This window comes from Felis catus, chromosome D3 (assembly GCF_018350175.1).
Source record: "Felis catus isolate Fca126 chromosome D3, F.catus_Fca126_mat1.0, whole genome shotgun sequence".
NCBI classification, from domain to species: Eukaryota; Metazoa; Chordata; class Mammalia; order Carnivora; family Felidae; genus Felis; species Felis catus.
This window is the reverse complement of record NC_058379.1, coordinates 22,864,913-22,884,001: the sequence shown is the minus strand read 5'-3', so window position 1 is coordinate 22,884,001 and position 19,089 is coordinate 22,864,913. Positions and strand designations below refer to the sequence as shown.

General features: G+C 39.2%; 1 protein-coding gene across 13 annotated transcripts in view; it reads left to right on the top strand.

Moving 5' to 3' along the window:
• The window catches only part of MTMR3 (myotubularin related protein 3), a 148,888-nt gene that overhangs the window by 93,999 nt on the left and 35,800 nt on the right, over positions 1-19,089 (top strand). For 8 of the 13 annotated variants that reach the window (XM_045041493.1, XM_019814803.3, XM_006938579.4 and 5 more), the window contains 4 exons: positions 8,551-8,640; positions 9,048-9,164; positions 12,113-12,145; positions 17,297-17,379. In XM_045041493.1, coding sequence (XP_044897428.1) covers positions 8,551-8,640; positions 9,048-9,164; positions 12,113-12,145; positions 17,297-17,379 — 323 coding nt within the window. The remainder of the gene's footprint in view (positions 1-8,550; positions 8,641-9,047; positions 9,165-12,112; positions 12,146-17,296; positions 17,380-19,089) is intronic. The other 5 variants (XM_003994781.6, XM_003994782.6, XM_003994780.5 and 2 more) reach the window with 2 other exon arrangements.

Here is a 19,089-nt window from a genome sequence, read left to right as displayed (position 1 = left end):
TTTATTTATTTATTTATTTATTTATTTATTTGAGAGCACGAGCCTGAGGGGGGCAGAGAGAGAGGGAGACACAGAATCTGAAACAGGCTCCAGGCTCTGAGCTGTCAAGCACAGAGCCCTATGTGGGACTCGAACTCATGAACCATGAAATCATGTCCTGAGCTGAAGTCGGTTGCTTAATGGACTGAGCCACCCAGGCACCCCAAGAGAAATTGTATTTTTGATGACCTTCAATACCAGTCTTTTTTTTTTTTTATGTTCATTTTTTTACAGAGAGAGGGGGAGGGAGGGAGGGAGGTGGGGGGAGGGCAGAGGATCTGAAGCAGGCTCTGTGCTCACAGCCGTGAGCCAGCTTCAGGGCTTGAACCCATGAACTACAAGATCATGACCTGAGCCGAAACCAAGAATTGGACGCTCAACTGACTGAGCTACCTAGGCGCCCCTATCATCAGTTTTAAGAATAGTGACTAGAGGGGCGCCTGGGTGGCGCAGTCAGTTAAGCGTCCGACTTCAGCCAGGTCACGATCTCACGGTCCGTGAGTTTGAGCCCCGCGTCGGGCTCTGGGCTGATGGGTCGGAGCCTGGAGCCTGTTTCCGATTCTGTGTCTCCCTCTCTCTCTGCCCCTCCCCCGTTCATGCTCTGTCTCTCTCTGTCCCAAAAATAAATAAACGTTGAAAAAAATTTTTTTTTAAAAAGAATAGTGACTAGAGGGGCACCTGGGTGGCTCAGTCAGTTAAGCTTCTGACTCTTGGTTTTGGCTCAAGGTATGATCTCACGGTTCATGAGTTTGAGCCCCATGTCTGGTTCTGTGCTTACAGTGCAGAGCCTGCTTGGGATTTTCTTACTCTCTCTCTCAAAAATAAACATTAAAGGAAAAAAAAAAGAGAACAGTGACTGGAGGGGTGCCTGTGTGGCTCAGTCAGTTAAATACCTGACTCTTGGTTTTGGCTCAAGTCATGATCTTGCAGTTGGTGAGATTGAGCCCTGTATTGGGCTCTGTTCTGAGTGTGAAGTGTGCTTGGGATTCTCTCTCTCCCTCTCTGCCCTTCCCCAACTTGTGCTCTGTCTCTCCGAAATAAATAAACTGGGGGGAGGAATAGTGACTGGAATTGACAATGAGATAATTCCTTTCATTTTTACCTTTTGTCAGGTATTCCTACATATATTTCACTCTTAGCAGCAGATAGTTTTTCTTGTTATCCTGGAATGCTGTATATGAATTTAATAGGCATTTTGACTTGTCATCAGTGTCTGCTCTCTGTGTTAAGTGTTTATCTGTAATGTTGACTTCCCTTTCAGGTGTCGATTTACCTCTCTTACCTGCATAAACCTGTAGCAAAAACTAGCCTGGAATTTTGGTGATTAATCACTTTTCAAGATTTTGTAGGTGGTCCCACTGACCTTATGGAACTGGTAGAAACTAAGAAGTGCCAGATTCCACAATTCCTGGTGTTCCTCAGTAATACTAGGAAATTGACCACGTGGAATACATGCCCCCTAATAGTAAGAAATTACTACTTACATCCTAGGAGAAATTTGTTTGCAAGCCTCTTATGAGGTCAAGACTTGTCAGTGTGTTTCTTTCTTCTTCCCTTTTGTCTCCTCACTCTGTCAGTCATCTCAAATTTGACTTCCTTTTTTTTTTTTTTTTTAAATTTTTTTTTCAACGTTTATTTATTTTTGGGACAGAGAGAGACAGAGCATGAACGGGGGATGGGCAGAGAGAGAGGGAGACACAGAATCTGAAACAGACTCCAGGCTCTGAGCTGTCAGCACAGAGCCCGACGCGGGGCTCGAACTCACGGACTGCGAGATCGTGACCTGGCTGAAGTCGGACGCTTAACCGACTGCGCCACCCAGGCGCCCCCTGACTTCCTTTTTTTACCCATTACTCTTTTTTTTTTTTTTTAATTTTTTTTTTCAATGTTTATTTATTTTGGGGACAGAGAGAGACAGAGCATGAACGGGGGAGGGGCAGAGAGAGAGGGAGACACAGAATCTGAAACAGGCTCCAGGCTCTGAGCCATCAGCCCAGAGCCTGACGCGGGGCTCGAACTCACGGACCGTGAGATCGTGACCTGGCTGAAGTCGGACGCTTAACCGACTGCGCCACCCAGGTGCCCCTACCCATTACTCTTAAAAACTATAATAAATTAGGCAGTTAATTCAGCTTACAGTTAGCCAAATAATTTTTTTTTTTTTAAATTTTTTTTTCAATGTTTATTTATTTTTGGGACAGAGAGAGACAGAGCATGAACGGGGGAGGGGCAGAGAGAGAGGGAGACACAGAATCGGAAACAGGCTCCAGTCTCCGAGCCATCAGCCCAGAGCCTGACGCGGGGCTCGAACCCACGGACCGCGAGATCGTGACCTGGCTGAAGTCGGACGCTTAACCGACTGCGCCACCCAGGTGCCCCCCAAATAATTTTTTAATACCGTTCTTCTAGAAGAATGTCAGTGAGTAGTTTGTCCTAATGTTAATTAAGTCTTTGGTGATTAAATGCATGTTTAGGTACAAGGGGAAAATCGGCTCTAAAGCCTTACAGGTAATGTGAATTGAGACAGTCTTTTTAAAAAGAGCAATTATTTTATTTGACTATGAAAAATTATTACTTCATACCCTTATCTTGCTGACTTAATTCTCTGTCCTCTTATGTTTAAAATCATTCATTCCATTTTCAGTTTTCAGTAGCTGCTTTGGTTATATACACTGGCATGAATCAGCACCCAAGTGAATGTGCCAGCAAGAGTGGATTTGTAATGGCTTCTCAGTTTGGTTTGGTTTTTAGCTTGCTACTTTAATTCTGTGCTATTTAAAGGTCAGTAAAAAACAGGGTCTGGTAATCACTGGAAGAAATGAGTACCCTTGTAAAATGATCTTGAAGAGAATAAAAATTTAGGCCTATATATTTGTGTGAGTTAAAAAAGTTAATGTGGTACTGAGGGGGCATGTTTAAAGTGTACTTTTATGTAATAATTTTTAAAAGCATTGCTCCCTCATAGCATTTCCTACATATCGCCTGTTGGTTTATGAGAGAAATCTTCCTAAATTCAGGATTCCTCATAACTTTTCTCTTAGTTCTAAGTGTAAATAATACTCAGTGTTCTTTTAGTCAAGAGCTACCTTTTAAGAATGGAACTAGAATTGGCTAAAAGAAAAAAAAAGGTAAGACTTATAGAAAAATAAGTTCCTTTCAAGTATGACTTATTATTCCTTCACCTAGTCATTGACCTCGGAGGAAATGACTGAAGAGGAATAAAATGGAACAGATTGACACAGAACTCTTTGTCTAACAAGTTTTTTGGTGTATATATAGGGGTGGAGTCATGTTACAAACCTTTGTATACCCTAAGTAATTATATTTTTAGAGACTCTAAGCTACATGGTAGCTAAACCTTACTAAACCTTACTAAAATATACCATCTTCATTAAGCCTTTCTTTGCTATAAGAAACAGAATAGAGGGGTGCCTAGGTGGCTCAGTTGGTTAAGCATCTGACTTCAGCTCAGGTCATGATCTCACAGTTCTGCTTGGGGCTCTGTGCTGAGAACTTGGAGCCTGCTTTGGATCCCACCCCCGGTCTCTGCCTCTCCCCCTGCTCATGTACATGTACACACACACACACTCTGTCTCTCTCTCTCTCTCTCTTTAAATAAATATCCTAAAAGTTAAGAAAAAAAAAAAACAAACCCAGCTTAATGTTAACATAAACATTTTTGATGAAAAATAACTTTTTTTGTCCTCTAGAAATAGCGTAAAGAGGCATTATTTTTACAATTTTTACAAATCTCTTTAATGTTTGGCTTAGTGTATGTTTGCTACATCTTCATATCTACTTCTGCATTTAATTTGTTAAAATATGTTGTTGGAAAAAAATGTGTTGAAATATATATGAAGTAAATCCAGCCTCACACAAATATGTAGTTAGAAGAATATTTTAATAGTTTTCCTGTCTGGAAAATATTGTGTGTATTCTTCTGTTATATTATACCAAAACTTGACACATAATACTTCTTTAAAATTTTTTTTTTCAACTTTTTTATTTTTGGGACAGAGAGAGAGAGAGAGAGCATGAACGGGGGAGAGGCAGAGAGAGAGGGAGACACAGAATCGGAAGCAGGCTCCGGGCTCTGAGCCATCAGCCCAGAGCCTGACGCGGGGCTCGAACTCACGGACCGCGAGATCGTGACCTGGCTGAAGTCGGACGCTCAACCGGCTGCGCCACCCAGGCGCCCCTAATACTTCTTTAAAGATAAGGGGTACCTGGGTGGCTCAGTCGGTTAAGTGACTGACTCTTGATTTCAGCTCGGGTCATGATCTCATGGTTTGTGAGATTGAGCCCCTCGTCAGGCTCTGTGCTGACAGCATGGAGCCTGCTTGGGATTTTCTCTCGCTCTTTCTCTCTGCCCCTCCCTGTTCTCTCTTTCAAAAAGGAATAAATCTTAAAAAAAAAAAAAAAAAAAAAAAAAAAAAAAAAAGCTTATAATTGGTTGCTATGTGGAATCTGAAACCATATCCGTGAACTTTTTGTATTCTGTTACACTTAAAACCATTGGTCTGGGGCACCTGGGTGGCTCAGTCAGTTGAGCATCTGACTTTGACTCAGGTCACGATCTCATGATTCATGAGTTCTAGTAGCCCTGCATTGGGCTCTCTCTCTCTCTCTCTTTCTCTCTCTCAAAGATAGATAAACATTGGGGCGCCTGGGTGGCGCAGTCGGTTAAGCGTCCGACTTCAGCCAGGTCACGATCTCGCGGTCAGTGAGTTCGAGCCCCGCGTTGGGCTCTGGGCTGATGGCTCAGAGCCTGGAGCCTGTTTCATTCAGATTCTGTGTCTCCCTCTCTCTCTGCCCCTCCCCCGTTCATGCTCTGTCTCTCTCTGTCCCAAAAATAAATAAACGTTGAAAAAAAAAATTAAAAAAAAAAAAAGATAGGTAAACATTAAAAAAAATTGGTCTGTCTTGCACTTATTTTTTGATGTTTTATTTATTTATAAAATGGTAATATTTAATGAAAAAACTGGTTCAGCTTGTAACTGAAACAGTTGCACAGATGCTTTACATCAAGACAGCCATAATACATCGGTATGTGGCAGAAGTATTTGATGTTATTTCCTGTATAAAAAAGACTTATTTGAAGGGTCAAGATTTAATAAAATGTTACCATTCCCTCCCCCCCCCCCCCCGCTTTATCAAGGATATTCTAAGTGAAATTGATGTCACTACTTTGATTATACTAAGATGCCATTAGTTTTATCTACTAATTCTTTTTGTATTGTTAGCAAAAATGTTAATACAGTGGACAAAGGCAGGTAATGTTTTAATATTATTGTGAAGGTGGTTTTGACCTCATAGAGCCCCTGATAGGGTCTCAGAATCTACAGACCTAACTTTGAGAGCCTCACTAGTAGTGTTATTGTTATATGATTAAGATTGCTAATTAGGTAAAACCTTCAGTGTTATTTATAGGTAGGATTTTTTTCCTCTCTGAGAATAAAGAATTGTTGGAATTGGGTTAAGAAGCACATGCAGAACTGTCTCCTAACTGATGGTTATGATACTTAGTGCTGTCAGAAGAACATGATATGGCTTTTGCTCTTGTAAAATGTGCTGTATATGTAGATTTTATAATAACTTGTAGTTGGGGAAAAACTGAGAGCTTTCCCCCTACAGTCAGGAACAAGACAGGGATGTCCACTTGCCACTGTCACTCAACATAGTATTGGAATTCTTAGCCTCAGCAATCAGACAACACAAAGAAATAAAAAGTATCTAGATTGGCCAGGAGGAGGTCAAACTTGCACTCTTCGCAGATGACGTGATACTCTATATGGAAAACCCAAAAGATTCCACCAAAAAACTGCTAGAACTGATGTATGAATTCAGCAAAGTCGCAGGATATAAAATCAATGCACAGAAATCAGTTGCATTCCTATACGTCAGTAATGAAGCAACAGAAAGAGAAATCAAGGAATCGATCCCATTTACAATTGCATCAAAAACCATAAAATATCTAGGAATAAATCTAACCAAAGAGGTGAAAAATCTATACACTAAAACCTATAGAAAGCTTATGGAAGAAGTTGAAGAAGACACACAAAAAAAATGGGAAAAGATTCCATGCTCCTGGATAGGAAGAACAAATATTGTTAAAATGTCAATACTACCCAAAGCAATCTACATACTCAATGCAATACCTATCAAAGTAACACCAGCATTCTTCACAGAGCTAGAACAAACCTAAAATTTGTATGGAACCAGAAAAGACTCCAAATAGCCAAAACAATCTGGAAAAAGAAAACCAAAGCCGGAGGCATCACAATACTGGACTTCAAGCTGTATTACAAAGCCGTAATCATCAAGACAGTATGTTATCGGCACAAGAACAGACATTCAGATCAATGGAACGGAAGAGAGAACCCAGAAATGGACCCACAAACGTATGGCCAACTAATCTTTGACAAAGCAGGAAAGAATATCCAATGGAATAAAGACAGTCTCTTCAGCAAGTGGTGCTGGGAAAACTGGACAGCGACATGCAGAAGAATGACCCTGGACCACTTTCTTACACCATACACAAAAATAAACTCAAAATGGATGAAAGACCTCAATGTATGACAGGAAGCCATCAAAATCCTTGAAGAGAAAGCAGGCAAAAACCTCTTTGATCTTGGCCGCAGCAACTTCTTACTCAACACGTCTCTGGAGGCAAGGGAAACAAAAGCAAAAATGAACTACTGGGACCTCATCAAAATAAAAAGCTTCTACACAGCGAAGGAAACAATCAGCAAAACTAAAAGGCAACCGACAGAATGGGAGAAGATATTTGCAAACGACATATCAGATAAAGGGTTGGTATCCAAAATCTATAGAGAACTTATCAAACTCAACACCCAAAAAACAAATAACCCAGTGAAGAAATGGGAAAAAGACATGAATAGACACTTCTCCAAGGAAGACATCCAGATGGCCAACTGACACATGAAGAAATGCTCAACATCACTCATCATCAGGGAAATAAAAATCAAAACCACAATGAAATACCACCTTACACCTGTCAGAATGGCTAACATGAACAACTCCGGCAACAATAGATGTTGGCAAGGATGTGGAGATCTCTTTTGCACTGCTGGTGGGAATGCATACGGGTGCAGCCACTCTGGAAAACAGTATAGAGGTTCCTCAAAAAGTTAAAAATAGAACTACCCTATGACCCAGCAGTTGCACTACTAGGTATTTATCCAAGGGATACAGGTATGCTGTTTCAAAGGGACACATACACCCCAATGTTTATAGCAGCACTATCAGCAATAGCCAAAGTACGGAAAGAGCCTAAATGTCCATCGATGGATGAATGGATAAAGAAGATGTGGTATGTATGTACAATGGAGTATTACTCATCAATCAAAAAGAATGAAATCTTGCCATTTGCACCTATGTGGATGGAACTAGAAGGTATTATGCTAAGCAAAATTAGTCAAAGACAAATATTACATGACTTCACTCATGAGAAATTTAAGGTGGAAAACAGATGAACACAAGGAAAGGGAGGGGTACAAAACATAAGAGACTCTTAAATATGGAGAACAAACTGAGGGTTCCTGGAGGGGTTGTGGGAGGGGGGATGGGCTAAATGGGTAAGGGGCATTAAGGAATCTACTCCTGAAATCATTGTTGCACTATAAGCTAACTAACTTGGATGTAAATTTAAAAAATTAAAAATAAACACCTAAAAAATAATTTGTAGTCAGACTTTCTAATGGATTGTTTCTTTTTCCTAAACTATAAAAATTCAAAATATAAGACTATTTTTAATACAAATCGTGATTAGTTCAAGTGCCACTGAGATTAGAAATTATTGGTTTTTTTGGAAATTGTATTAATAGAAATAAATCTTTTTTTTGTAATATAAGGCAGATTAAGCTAGGGATAGTGGTTCACACATGTTTTCAGTTTGAAGAATTCAGTTCCTAAACTTATATTTTTAAAGAAACATTTCCATTACGGAAATTTCACATCTAACAAAGGAGACATGTTGGTTTAGTGTGAACCCCTGCTTTACCCAAGTTTCATCAGTTAACCCTCATGGACAATCCCGTTTCAGTTAATTCCCACTCACTTCCTTCCTAATTATAGGCCACTTCCTTCCTCTCCCTCTCCCAATTATTTTGAACCAAATTCTAGACATTACATTATTTCATTCTTAAGCAATTCAGGATGTAGCTTTCAAAAATAAGAATTTAATGTTACAACCTAAAGAGAAAAAACTATCTTGGTTTCTTACATGTAATGTACTAACAACTTAATAGTGCTTAGTAAAAATGTTCTTAACCTCTTAGACTTTTTTTTTCCCCATCTATAGTATATTCTCTGACTAGAGATGCCTAATATATTGGTTGGAACACTTTGGGGATGAATGCTTTTTCTTTGAGCTTTCTTCCTGTTCGCCTTGGTCACTGGACTTTGTGATTATGCTACTAGACATGGCAGAAAAATCAAATATGATTACTGGGAGCTCTGAAATTATTTAAAGGTTTTGGGTTTTTCCAGGATGAAGAGACTCGGCACAGCCTTGAGTGCATCCAGGCCAATCAAATCTTTCCCAGGAAGCAGCTGATCCGGGAGGATGAGAATCTTCAGGTAATTATAGGCCACTTTGATTATAAAATAAGTATCTAGCATCATAGTAACAATGTAGCCGAGCTAATGAATTGAAGTACTGCACTGTATAATTTTGTTTTTCCTTAAACCATACACAAGGTAGAAATGCAAGCTGGAAAACCTCTCTCCTTTTAGAAAGATGTATTTCCTGAGAATGCATTGTTTGACATGATCATCTCTGTCTCATTTCCTTCAGTAATGTTGAACTTGAATAACCAAACATATTTGAATTATGTGGACATAACTCATCCTCTTTAGGTCCTTTATTTATTTACCATATTTTAAGTTTGAGTGATGGGTTTTATCATCCATTCACTCAACCCGTGCTTGAAGACTTTGCTTTAACTGTTCTAGAACTCTGAAAGGTTTCTTCTTCCATTTTGAAGGTTCCTTTTCTTGAACTTCATGGAGAAAGCACAGAGTATGTGGGCCGTGCTGAGGATGCCATCATTGCCCTTTCTAATTATAGACTTCACATCAAGTTCAAGGAGTCTCTTGTTAATGTAAGTGATTACTATTTTCCCACTAAAGTAGATGGAGAAAGGAAGAATAAAAACTTGTTAATGTTATCAAAAAGAGGAATGTTACACAGGGTTGAGTATGAAAACATTGTTTACTCTGCTTTTTTCTTACTGAATTTAGCACTTAGGGACACTAGGTTAACAAGCAACTCTTAGGCTTGATTTAAAATGTTACATGTAGTTGTCAGCTGAATTGTCCATTGTTTAGTAATACTGAGCAATCTGTACTAGGTAACGGTGTATCATTAACTTTATAAGGGTTCAAAGGCTGAATAGGTTTTTATTCTTCAGTCTTTAGTAGTTACCAATTGCCTGAGTTGAGATAATTTCCAGAACCTTAATGTCAAATAATGAGATGTATTTTGAGCTCAGTGCGGACTCTCATCATAGGATGAAGTTAACTGTAATGGCTGCTTAGTGGAAGAGCATAGATGTTAAATACAGTGTTTGTTTGCATAATGGACTATATTACTGAAGAAAATGAAGGCTCTCAGATCTCAAGAGTGCATTTACCCTTTTCAGTTATGAGGGTACTCTCTGATCTGGTTCTTCAATGCACTGCCATCATTAGTAGTTTTCAATGAATGTGCCTTTCACCACAAAGATACGAAAGTTCATGTACTTCCACCAAATGAATGCCTTCTTCCTTTTTCATTTGGTAGTATTGTGGCTTTCTTTTTGCAGTTTGGTTCTACCGCAGAGAAATGTATTACGACACTTTATAAGAGCTCAGGGCTTTACTTTCAGATTGTGTGTTTTGGTGTTCATTTTGGGATTCTTTGAAATCTGTCACTTATTTTGCTCAGTGGTCCAAAAGTTCCCTGACGACTTTGACACACTCTTTCCTTTGTAGAATGGCTGCCATTTTGTTTGTAATTGGCTTTTATTATTTATGTAGTATTTATTACTCTTTGTAGTTAAGCATTTATATCCTGAAGACATTATGGCCTGAATTCCTCTTGGCATCTAGATTTGGACTACGATCATAGCTATTAATGTTAGTTTTCTGTCCCATCAACTCAGAATACACATTGGGTTCATCAAGGAGAGAGGCATGCTGTGCATTCATCCCCAGTAGCACTGTATTCAGAAGTGTCCATTTGGTACTGGGTGGCCGTGATGGGGGGAACTGGATGGAAACTCCTATAAAATCCAAACAACCAGAAATTACCCACCAGCTACTGTGGAAATAAGGACAGTAATAATTAGTATAACTGCCCAGTTTAATTTTGTGTTTAAATTCTGTTTATATGTTTGGAATTAATGAAATTGTAATTAAATTGCATGTGGGGAGGATATGGTTTCGGGTTTTTTTTTTGTTGTTGTTGTTTTTTTTTTGGCCATATAGTTTTCTATCTCTCAACTTGGTTTATAGCCACGTATTTCAGAAGCTACTTGTAGATCTATTTGGGAATAGGGTCTGTTGGATAGAAAGTATAGATTTGACCATGTCATTTACTAGCCGAAAGCCCTTCAGCGTTTTACTTTTTCTAAGATGAAATTACTTAGCATGGTATCAGGCTAAGTGGTGTGATCCTTGGTGCCTAACTTTGGTTTCTTTCTTTTCCCTCTTCTTCCCTTTGCATTATTATTAGTAAAACCACCCTCCTTGAAATATTCAACCACACTTTACACCTCTGCGTTCTCTCACTTCTCTCCTGCTTGGGAGCTTCTCTTCATCTGTCAAAACGCAGTTTAGGTGGTAATTTCTGTGAAGCCTTTCTCAGTTTCCTCCCTGATGGTTTATTACCTTCACCTCTGGCTTCTTTGGTATCTCTAACACACCTTTACAACATTTATGAAATGTGTTGTAATTTTTTGGTTATTAATCTAGCATGTTTCCTGGTGCCATGGTATTCCGTAAATATTAAGTGATGTGAAGTTAGTATGGGTTTGAAATGGATATTAGACCATTTTTAAACCCCTTTTGGGTTTAAAGCTCATTTAAAAACAATTTCTGTGTGAATAGGACTGTGTCGTCATCATCTCTAACAGTGGCTGTATGAGTAGGCTCTTTACTGGAATCATTAGTCCCCCATTGTGATTGAGGTACAATGCTTAAGAAAACTTACTGTTCTTACTTTTGCCCCATTTCATCACCTAAAAGTGTTTTCTCAGCATAATAACCCTCTAAGGCATAGAGCCTGCATGTCAATTAAAAATCCCGACAATGGCTTTGCACAGAGAAATAATGGTGCAAAAGTATTTTGGCATTGCAGTGATTTTAAACATTCAGATTGAGAGAGACCAGGATTTCTCCATACAAATAAATTAATTACGTCATAATAGTAAGCTTCCTAAAACCTGTGGTTACTCCAGAAAACAGTGGCTCTTCCTGCACTAGGTCCTGGGTGGAGTCCAGAGAGTTGGTGATGTTGCCCCTTCTCCTTTCCCTCTCTCCTTTCCTCTCTCAGCAGATAAGTATTTCAATAAAATAAATGAGGTCAAGAGACCCCCCCCCCTTTAAGAGGTTATTATATCTAAATCAAACTTCAACTGTCAAAGCCCAATATGCCAGTATATATTGTGGCATGCCCTGGTTTGCATCATTTTGTATTCCTTTAAAATAACACATGTAGCACTTCAGAAAGGGACTTACCATCAAGTTTTAAGTAGCTACCTGATATCATATATTCTCTTTTAATTTCACAGCACTTTGAATAAAACCTTTTTGTAGATTTGGGTGCCATAACATCATTACTTTATACATATTCACTGGGTATCAGGTTTCCAAGTCCTCGGGTAAACAACCTCTGTAGTAGAGTTCATTGCTGCCTTTAAGATATGAATTGCTCCCATTCTGTGCTTTTCCCAAACTGTATTTCTACATATGTACAGGTGTATTTCTTTGCTCAGCTAATTTATAAACAAGTAAGTTTGAAGTGGAATTCATGAAAGTTGAAAACATTTTTTGTTGTGTAATTCAATAGACTGCCTCTCAATCTGCTGCTTCTGAAATCCCAGTAAGTAGCATGGGAATCCTAGGTGGTTTTTGCACCTGTGCTTTGGAACAAGTTGGTTTTGACTGTCCGATGTTCACCTTGCAAAGCAGCAAAATTTGTCCTCTCTGCATGAGTCCCTTCGCTACTTTTACTAGACAAAGTTCTAGTGGCACACTGTGATGAGAACGATTTGTAGAGTGAGGATAAAGCCCCACAGTTTATACATAAACAGATGGGATTGTGACCTTCAAAAAATGTAAACTGAATTTCAATGAGGAATAATTTGTAAAATTTTCAAAAAGGACATTAAAACTTCTGTTTCCACCTGGTTTGTTAACGCTTCTTAGGAAAAATGTGAAATTGTAACAGCTGCAAGCACTTTCCTTAGCGTTTTTTCACATTTTTTCACATTTTAGTACAGCAAAAATCTTTATTCCCCAAGCATCAAAAGGAAGTTATTCTTAACAGTTAATGCACCTTGGTTGCAGCATTCGTGTGCCAGCAGAGATCTCTAAATCAGTACTGAAGAGTAGATTGTAAATATTAAAAGGTGAGCAGTAAAGAGTTTGGGTCTTTAACTTGTGACAGTCTTCTTCTGACTGGTTTTTATAGAAGATTTAGGGCCCAGATATTCCACAGTTTATTACAGATTTTAGATTTTGACTTATTATTTTCACTCTGTTATTGCCTTTTTTTTTTTTAATCTTTATTTTGAGAGAAAGACTGAGAATGCGAGCAGGGGTGGGGGCGGGGGGGGGGGGAGAGAGAGAGAGAGAGAGAGAGAGAGAGAGAGAGAGAGAATATGAATCCCAAACAGGGTCTGCACTGTCAGTGCAGAGCCGGACGTGGGGCTCGAACCCACAAACCGTGAGATCATGAAATCAAGAGTTAACCAACAGAGCCACCCAGGTACCTCTGTTCCTGCCATTTTTACTTCAAATGTATGTACAGGATTAGTACTTATCATTCACTCTATAAAAAGAGTATGCTTTTATTATTTTTTAAAAATGTTTATTTTTGAGAGAGAGAGTGTGAGCTGGGGAGGGACAGAGAGAGAGGGAGACAGAGAATCCAAAGCACGTTCTACGCTGTCAGTGCAAAGCCCTGTGTGGGGCTCAAACTCACGAACTGTGAAATCATGACCTGTGCTAAAGTTGGACTCTAAACCTGCTGAGCCACCCAGGTGCCCCAGTACATTGTTTGTAAAAGGTAGAAATTATCCCAGTTTTAAATTCTGGTGCTTAAAAATAATGTACACGTGCATGCATTCACGCACACATGCGCGCACACACACACCCAGAATGAAGTAAACATACTAGGTTATGATGACATAAAATTCCCTCTGGAATGAGACAGTACTGTGGGTCTTTAATACTGTGCATGTTTATTAAATTTTTAACTGCTGCTCTCCTGCTTTTTTGGATTGATGCTCTTACGAATTTTGGTGTCTGTGATGTAACTGTTGGCCTTTTGAGGAATTAACAGCACTGAGTGTGTTTGGTGTCTTGTTTTGAGCATGAGTTTGGTGGAGTTTATAAGTGGAAACGCACTGTAAAGGAAGACAGAATTACCTGTCACATAGAAGGTAGAGGAGAAGGAAGCAAAAAGAAAATGAGTTGCCACAAAACACTGAAATCGGTAGGTTAGGGAGAATTTGAATTAGATTCTTCCTACTCTTCCACGGATAGAACTGTCCCCAAATCATCTTGGTTTAAATTCTGTTTTCTTCTTAAAGGTCTTTGATGGAAAGACCACTTAATTCTGAAAGAAATATTAAAGTAGAACTCCTACAGAAAGTAGGGACAATCTCAGTGGAAGAAAGAAAGGTGCACCATTATAATGGAAGGAGCCTGCGCTAGAGGACAGACATGGTTTTCTGGTCCTGACTTTGCCTCTAGCTTCTAGTATAGAGGCTTAACCTCCCTGGGCTGTAAAATGGCCTAGAATTGAATGACATAGATTCAGTGACATAGAATTCAGTGGCACTGATGAGAATCTGTAATTGCTTGCTGATGGGGTCGAACATTGGGTGTTTCTGGTTACGGAAATGGTAAGAGATCGTTTTTGATGTATAAGGAGAATTCAGAAACCTAAAGCAATGGAGTAGGCCTTTAAAAAAAGTAGAGACCTTATATGTTTTGTTTGGGTGTGAAGAGGAAAAGAAGGCCTCTTCCACCTTTTTAGAAGAGGAAGCAGTCTTGATGGGGATTGGGGTAGAAATGAGAAGAAAAAAGGGAGATGTTCATTTGATATAAAATCAGGTATTTCTCTCTTATGTCTCTCTTATTGCTGCATATTAAACTTCCCTGCATGTGACAATCTGCATGAGCATTAAAATCTGCTGTTTTCCATATCTATGACTTGAGTACACATGGTTGTTTCTGTTGATTTGCCAGGTAGATCTGCATACTAGCGTCTGGTATTTATACCCTTCTTCCTTAAATTTGCAATGTGAAAAATGTGTAAAAATTTGCATATCGAATGCATTTTAGGTAGTGAATATTTCACATGCTCTGAGGTATTTCATTATTCTGGAAGTCTGGACCCAGGCCCTTGGGGTCTCAGACAATAGTAGGGGATGTCAAGCTTACCTCTTTGTAGCACAGTAGCTTAGGCTGGTCCAGTTCCTCTAGCAGCTGCTAATAGCATTAGTTGGTTTTCAGATTTTATGGTTATAAGGAGAGGTGATTGAGAGGGACCTGGGATTCAGGTGACTGCTCAGAGATCTGTCTCTCCAAATCAGTGGATTTTTAAAGCTCACTTTTACTCCACTCTAGGCTCTTTGTATTCCCTCTGCCTGGGACTTGCTAAGTTGTGACCATCTGATGTTCAGAAAACAGGAAGTTTGGAAACTTGTCCGAGGAAATTAGGAAGCAAGCAAAATTTTAGTTGGTAAAATTTTAGAAAATTGAAATTAGAATTCTTAATTGCCATTCTGGCAGCCACTTTTGGGAAGGGAGGAAGAAGGGAAATGAGGGTACATTTAAAAACAACAACAACAAAGCAATATGAGTCTCTTACAGGCCAAAGGACTGGCCTGGAAACAAATCAGCATTGTCTTCCATTCTCTATCTTTTTAATCTATTCTTCACAATTCTTGATAGTTTATCCCTACTGATTGGTATATATTGTTGTTTTTTCCTTCTGAGATGTACACGTCTTAAAAAAAATTTTTAGCCACATCACCTGCTGTTTCTGTAGCATCTTGTGGTTAAGGACTTAAAAACAGAGGGCCAGAGCTTCTTTTTTTATCAGAACACAGGCAAGATTTCTTCCCTTACCCTCAGTCCTATCACAAGTATAAGGACATTTTGTAGATTATAGACTTAGAACTAAGGAAGAAGGCTCTAGTTCTGAGGTAGAAACTTCCAGTCATTATCTGTATAATATTATTTTGCTTTCTTCTCTTTTTTAATCCCTGCCCCAGTTTCTGTTTCTGGTCTCAGACATCCAGCACTGGGCTTCTTTTTGATCCTGACATCATTGTCCTGAGAGGTTGCTGATTCTGGCAACTGCATGGTGGGGCAGGGTTTGCAGGAAGCCTGTTTCTGAAACTGGCTTAGCTAATATGAGGGCTACCCTGTGCAGGCATCACTTTCTTGTTTCTGTATTGGAGGAGAGTGCCCTCCTCTTTTCATGCTACACATGAATTGTTGGAATGCTACTTGCAATTCCCAGAGCTACATTTTGGCTGGGCATGATACAGTGTAAGAGACAGTGGTCTACACCTTCTTCAAGGAATGAGTGTATCCACAATTATTTTACCAGGCTCTCTTTAGAAGTTTTGGAGGGGCACCTGGTTGGCTCAGTTGGTTAAGTGTCCAACACTCACTCACTCTCTCTCTCTCTCTCTCTCTCTCTCTCACTCTCTCTTTTAAAATTTTTTTAAAATGTTTATTTTTAAGAGTGAGAAAGAGGGCGTGTGGGCAAGGGAGGGAGGGGAAGAGAGAGGGAGACCAAGGGTCTGAAGCTGACTCTATGCTGACAGCAGACAGCCTGGGGGGTCGAACTCATGAACTGTGAGATCATGACCTGAACTGAAGTCAGATGCTTAACCGACTGAGCCACCCAGGCTCCCCAAGCATCTGACTCTTGATTTCAGTTTGGGTCATGATCTCCTGGTTCATGTGATTGAGCCCCACATCAGGCTCTGTTCTGATAGCATGGAGCCTACTTGAGATGCTCTCCCCCCTCCCCCACTTGAGTCAGTCTCTCTTTCTCTCTCTCTCTCAAAATAAATGGATAAACATTTAAAAAAAAAACAGCATTCATATATAGAAGTTTTGGAAATTGTTTTTTGAAACCAGGGGTAGAGTCAAGGTGAATTGAGCAAGAGGGAGGAATCTTACATCAACTTGAGGATCTGTCACCTTGTTCAAATGCTTTCTCTATCTGCCTCTCTTCTCCCATCCCTCTCCACTATTGTACTTCTGTGTTCAGTAGAGTCTGTTCACCATATTGTCAGGGGAGAGAACCATTCCATCTTGTTCATACTTCAAACCCCACTCAGCTCCTCTGGTCTTTTGAAGCAAATTAGACCTCACTGGTTTTAGGACCTTTGACCACTGTGTGGCCTGCTCCCTGCACTTTGATACCTGTGGGTCTCTTCTGCTTATCAGAGAGCCTGACAAGCAGCTACATCTTTTCTGTGTAGCTTGCAGGCAGTTGAGATCTCCAGTCTTTTTCAGGATGCTCCTTTGCTGACACAAAGCCACAAGCCCACTTGTCATTTGGGGCCAGTAAGTATAGTCCCATTGTCACCTTGATCTGCACTTCTTTTCTGTAAATAAGATTACCATTCTGGTTCCCGTCAGCTTCTTTGCCATTGCAAATCACAGCTAGTTATAGTGTATAAAGTAGTACTTGGAGAGATTGTGAGTTTGATGCTTGAGAGATGACATATTTCCTTGTTTTTCCAGAGATGGTGCCTTCTCTTTATTCGTTGTCTTAATGCTCAGACATGACTTGAGGCTGTTAATTTAGAGGAAAAGAAAGGGAAACCCTAGTTCACTCCATAGTAAATCACTTGAATACTGATGGGACAGATAAATTTTCAGTTCTGCTTGCTGTCTTCCCCTGTAGAGCTTTTGAATCTTTCTTGTTCAACCCACTGAGGGAACTACAGGGTCAATGCCTTCTTGACTAAGGGGAATTCATATTTTTAAATTGCAGGTTCCATTACAGCTTATAGAAAGTGTTGAATGCCGAGATATATTTCAGCTTCATTTGACTTGCAAAGACTGCAAAGTTATCAGGTATGTGATATATTTATGCTGCTATTTAGTGTGGAAAAATATGTATTTTTAAAAAATTTTTTATTATTATTGAGAGACAAAGAGTGTGAGCAGGGGAGGGGCAGAGAGAGAGGGAGACACAGAATCTGAAGCAGGCTCCAGGCTCTGAGCTGTCGGCACAGAGCCCAACGCAGGGCTCGAACTCACAAACCGTGAGATCATGACCTGAGCTGAAGCCGGACGCTTAACCGACTAAGCCACCCAGGTGCCCCCAAAATATGTATTTTTAAAAGAATAGATCTCTGGTTTGGTAACAGAAGAATAGCTTTTGAGGGTCAGCCTTGTTAGGAATATTTTCTGAGTAGTTAGTGCCTGAAATATTTTATCTTTAGGCTACTTTGCTATTTGAAAAGTGTTTTTTAAATTTTTTATTTGGAAATTATTTCAAATTTACAAAAAAAAGTGCAACAATAAAATATTACAAAAACACTGATTTTAACATTTTACCCCATTTGCTTTATTATTTACAGGGGCTGTGTGTTGTGTGTGTGTGTGTGTGTTTCTTTTTCTAGACAATTTGAAAGTAAATTACATGATCCTGGCTTTTCATCCTGAAATACTTTGATGTGCTTTCCTAAGAATAGGGATATTTTCTTACATAACCATGTTGTCATTATCAACTTCACAACTTTACACTCATAATACTTTTATCCAGTCTGCTATCCATGTTCCAGTTTTGTCACTTGACCTAATAATGCCCTTTCTAGCATTCCTCATTCAGAATAGGGTCCATGCAAGGTCAGGTATTACATTAATTGCCATGATTCTGTAGCCTTATTTAATCTGAAGCATTTTTCTCCATCTCTTTGTCTTTGATGATATTCACACTGTAAAGAATATAATCTTATTTTAATAGAATTTTTCTCATTTTGTGTCTGTCCAGTGTTTCCTTATGATTAAATTGAGGTGGTGTATTTTCAGCTGCAATACTGTATGTGTGAGGTTGTGTCTTTTTCAGGGTACTCTATTGAATCTGTTGGCAAACGGTGTCCATCTGTCTCTATTGCTGATGTCGATTTTGATCTGTCTTGTCAAGATGTCCCCTGCTTTCTGTATAACTCCTACATTTTCTCCTTTGCAACTGATAAACAGTCTGTGGGAGAAACTTTAAGACAATGAAAGTATCCTGCTTCTCATCAAATTTCTTCATAGATTTAGCATCCATTATGGTTTTTATCTGATGTTGTCTTTACTATAATGGTTGCAAAATGATGCCTGAAATGTGTTTTTAAATTTAGTAGCTCTAGAAGTTCTAAATTCCGCAAGTTTTTAGTTTATCTCTTTGATTAACTTTGGAGTGCCAGTAAACGTTGTGTGTTGACATACTGATGAGCCACATTGATTGGGATGGGGGAGAGGTTTATGGGGGACTCTTTGGTTTTAAGGTAAATAAGTTCCTTTGTAGCCATTGAGATTTGGCTTGCTTTTCATAGGTACTGACTACAACTTGTTTATTAATTACTCAATTTTGAACACTGTTGGCATTTAAAAAGGTGAAGTATTTTTTTGCCCTAATTATTTTAATCTGTATGTACTGAAAATTGCAATTGACAGTAGAATTGTTTGATTACATGGTTACAGCTGAAAGTTTCAGTGTAATGTATCTTATTTTGGATGTACAATTACTGATTTATTCTAATGGCTGAGTAGACAGATTTGAACTTATCTGAC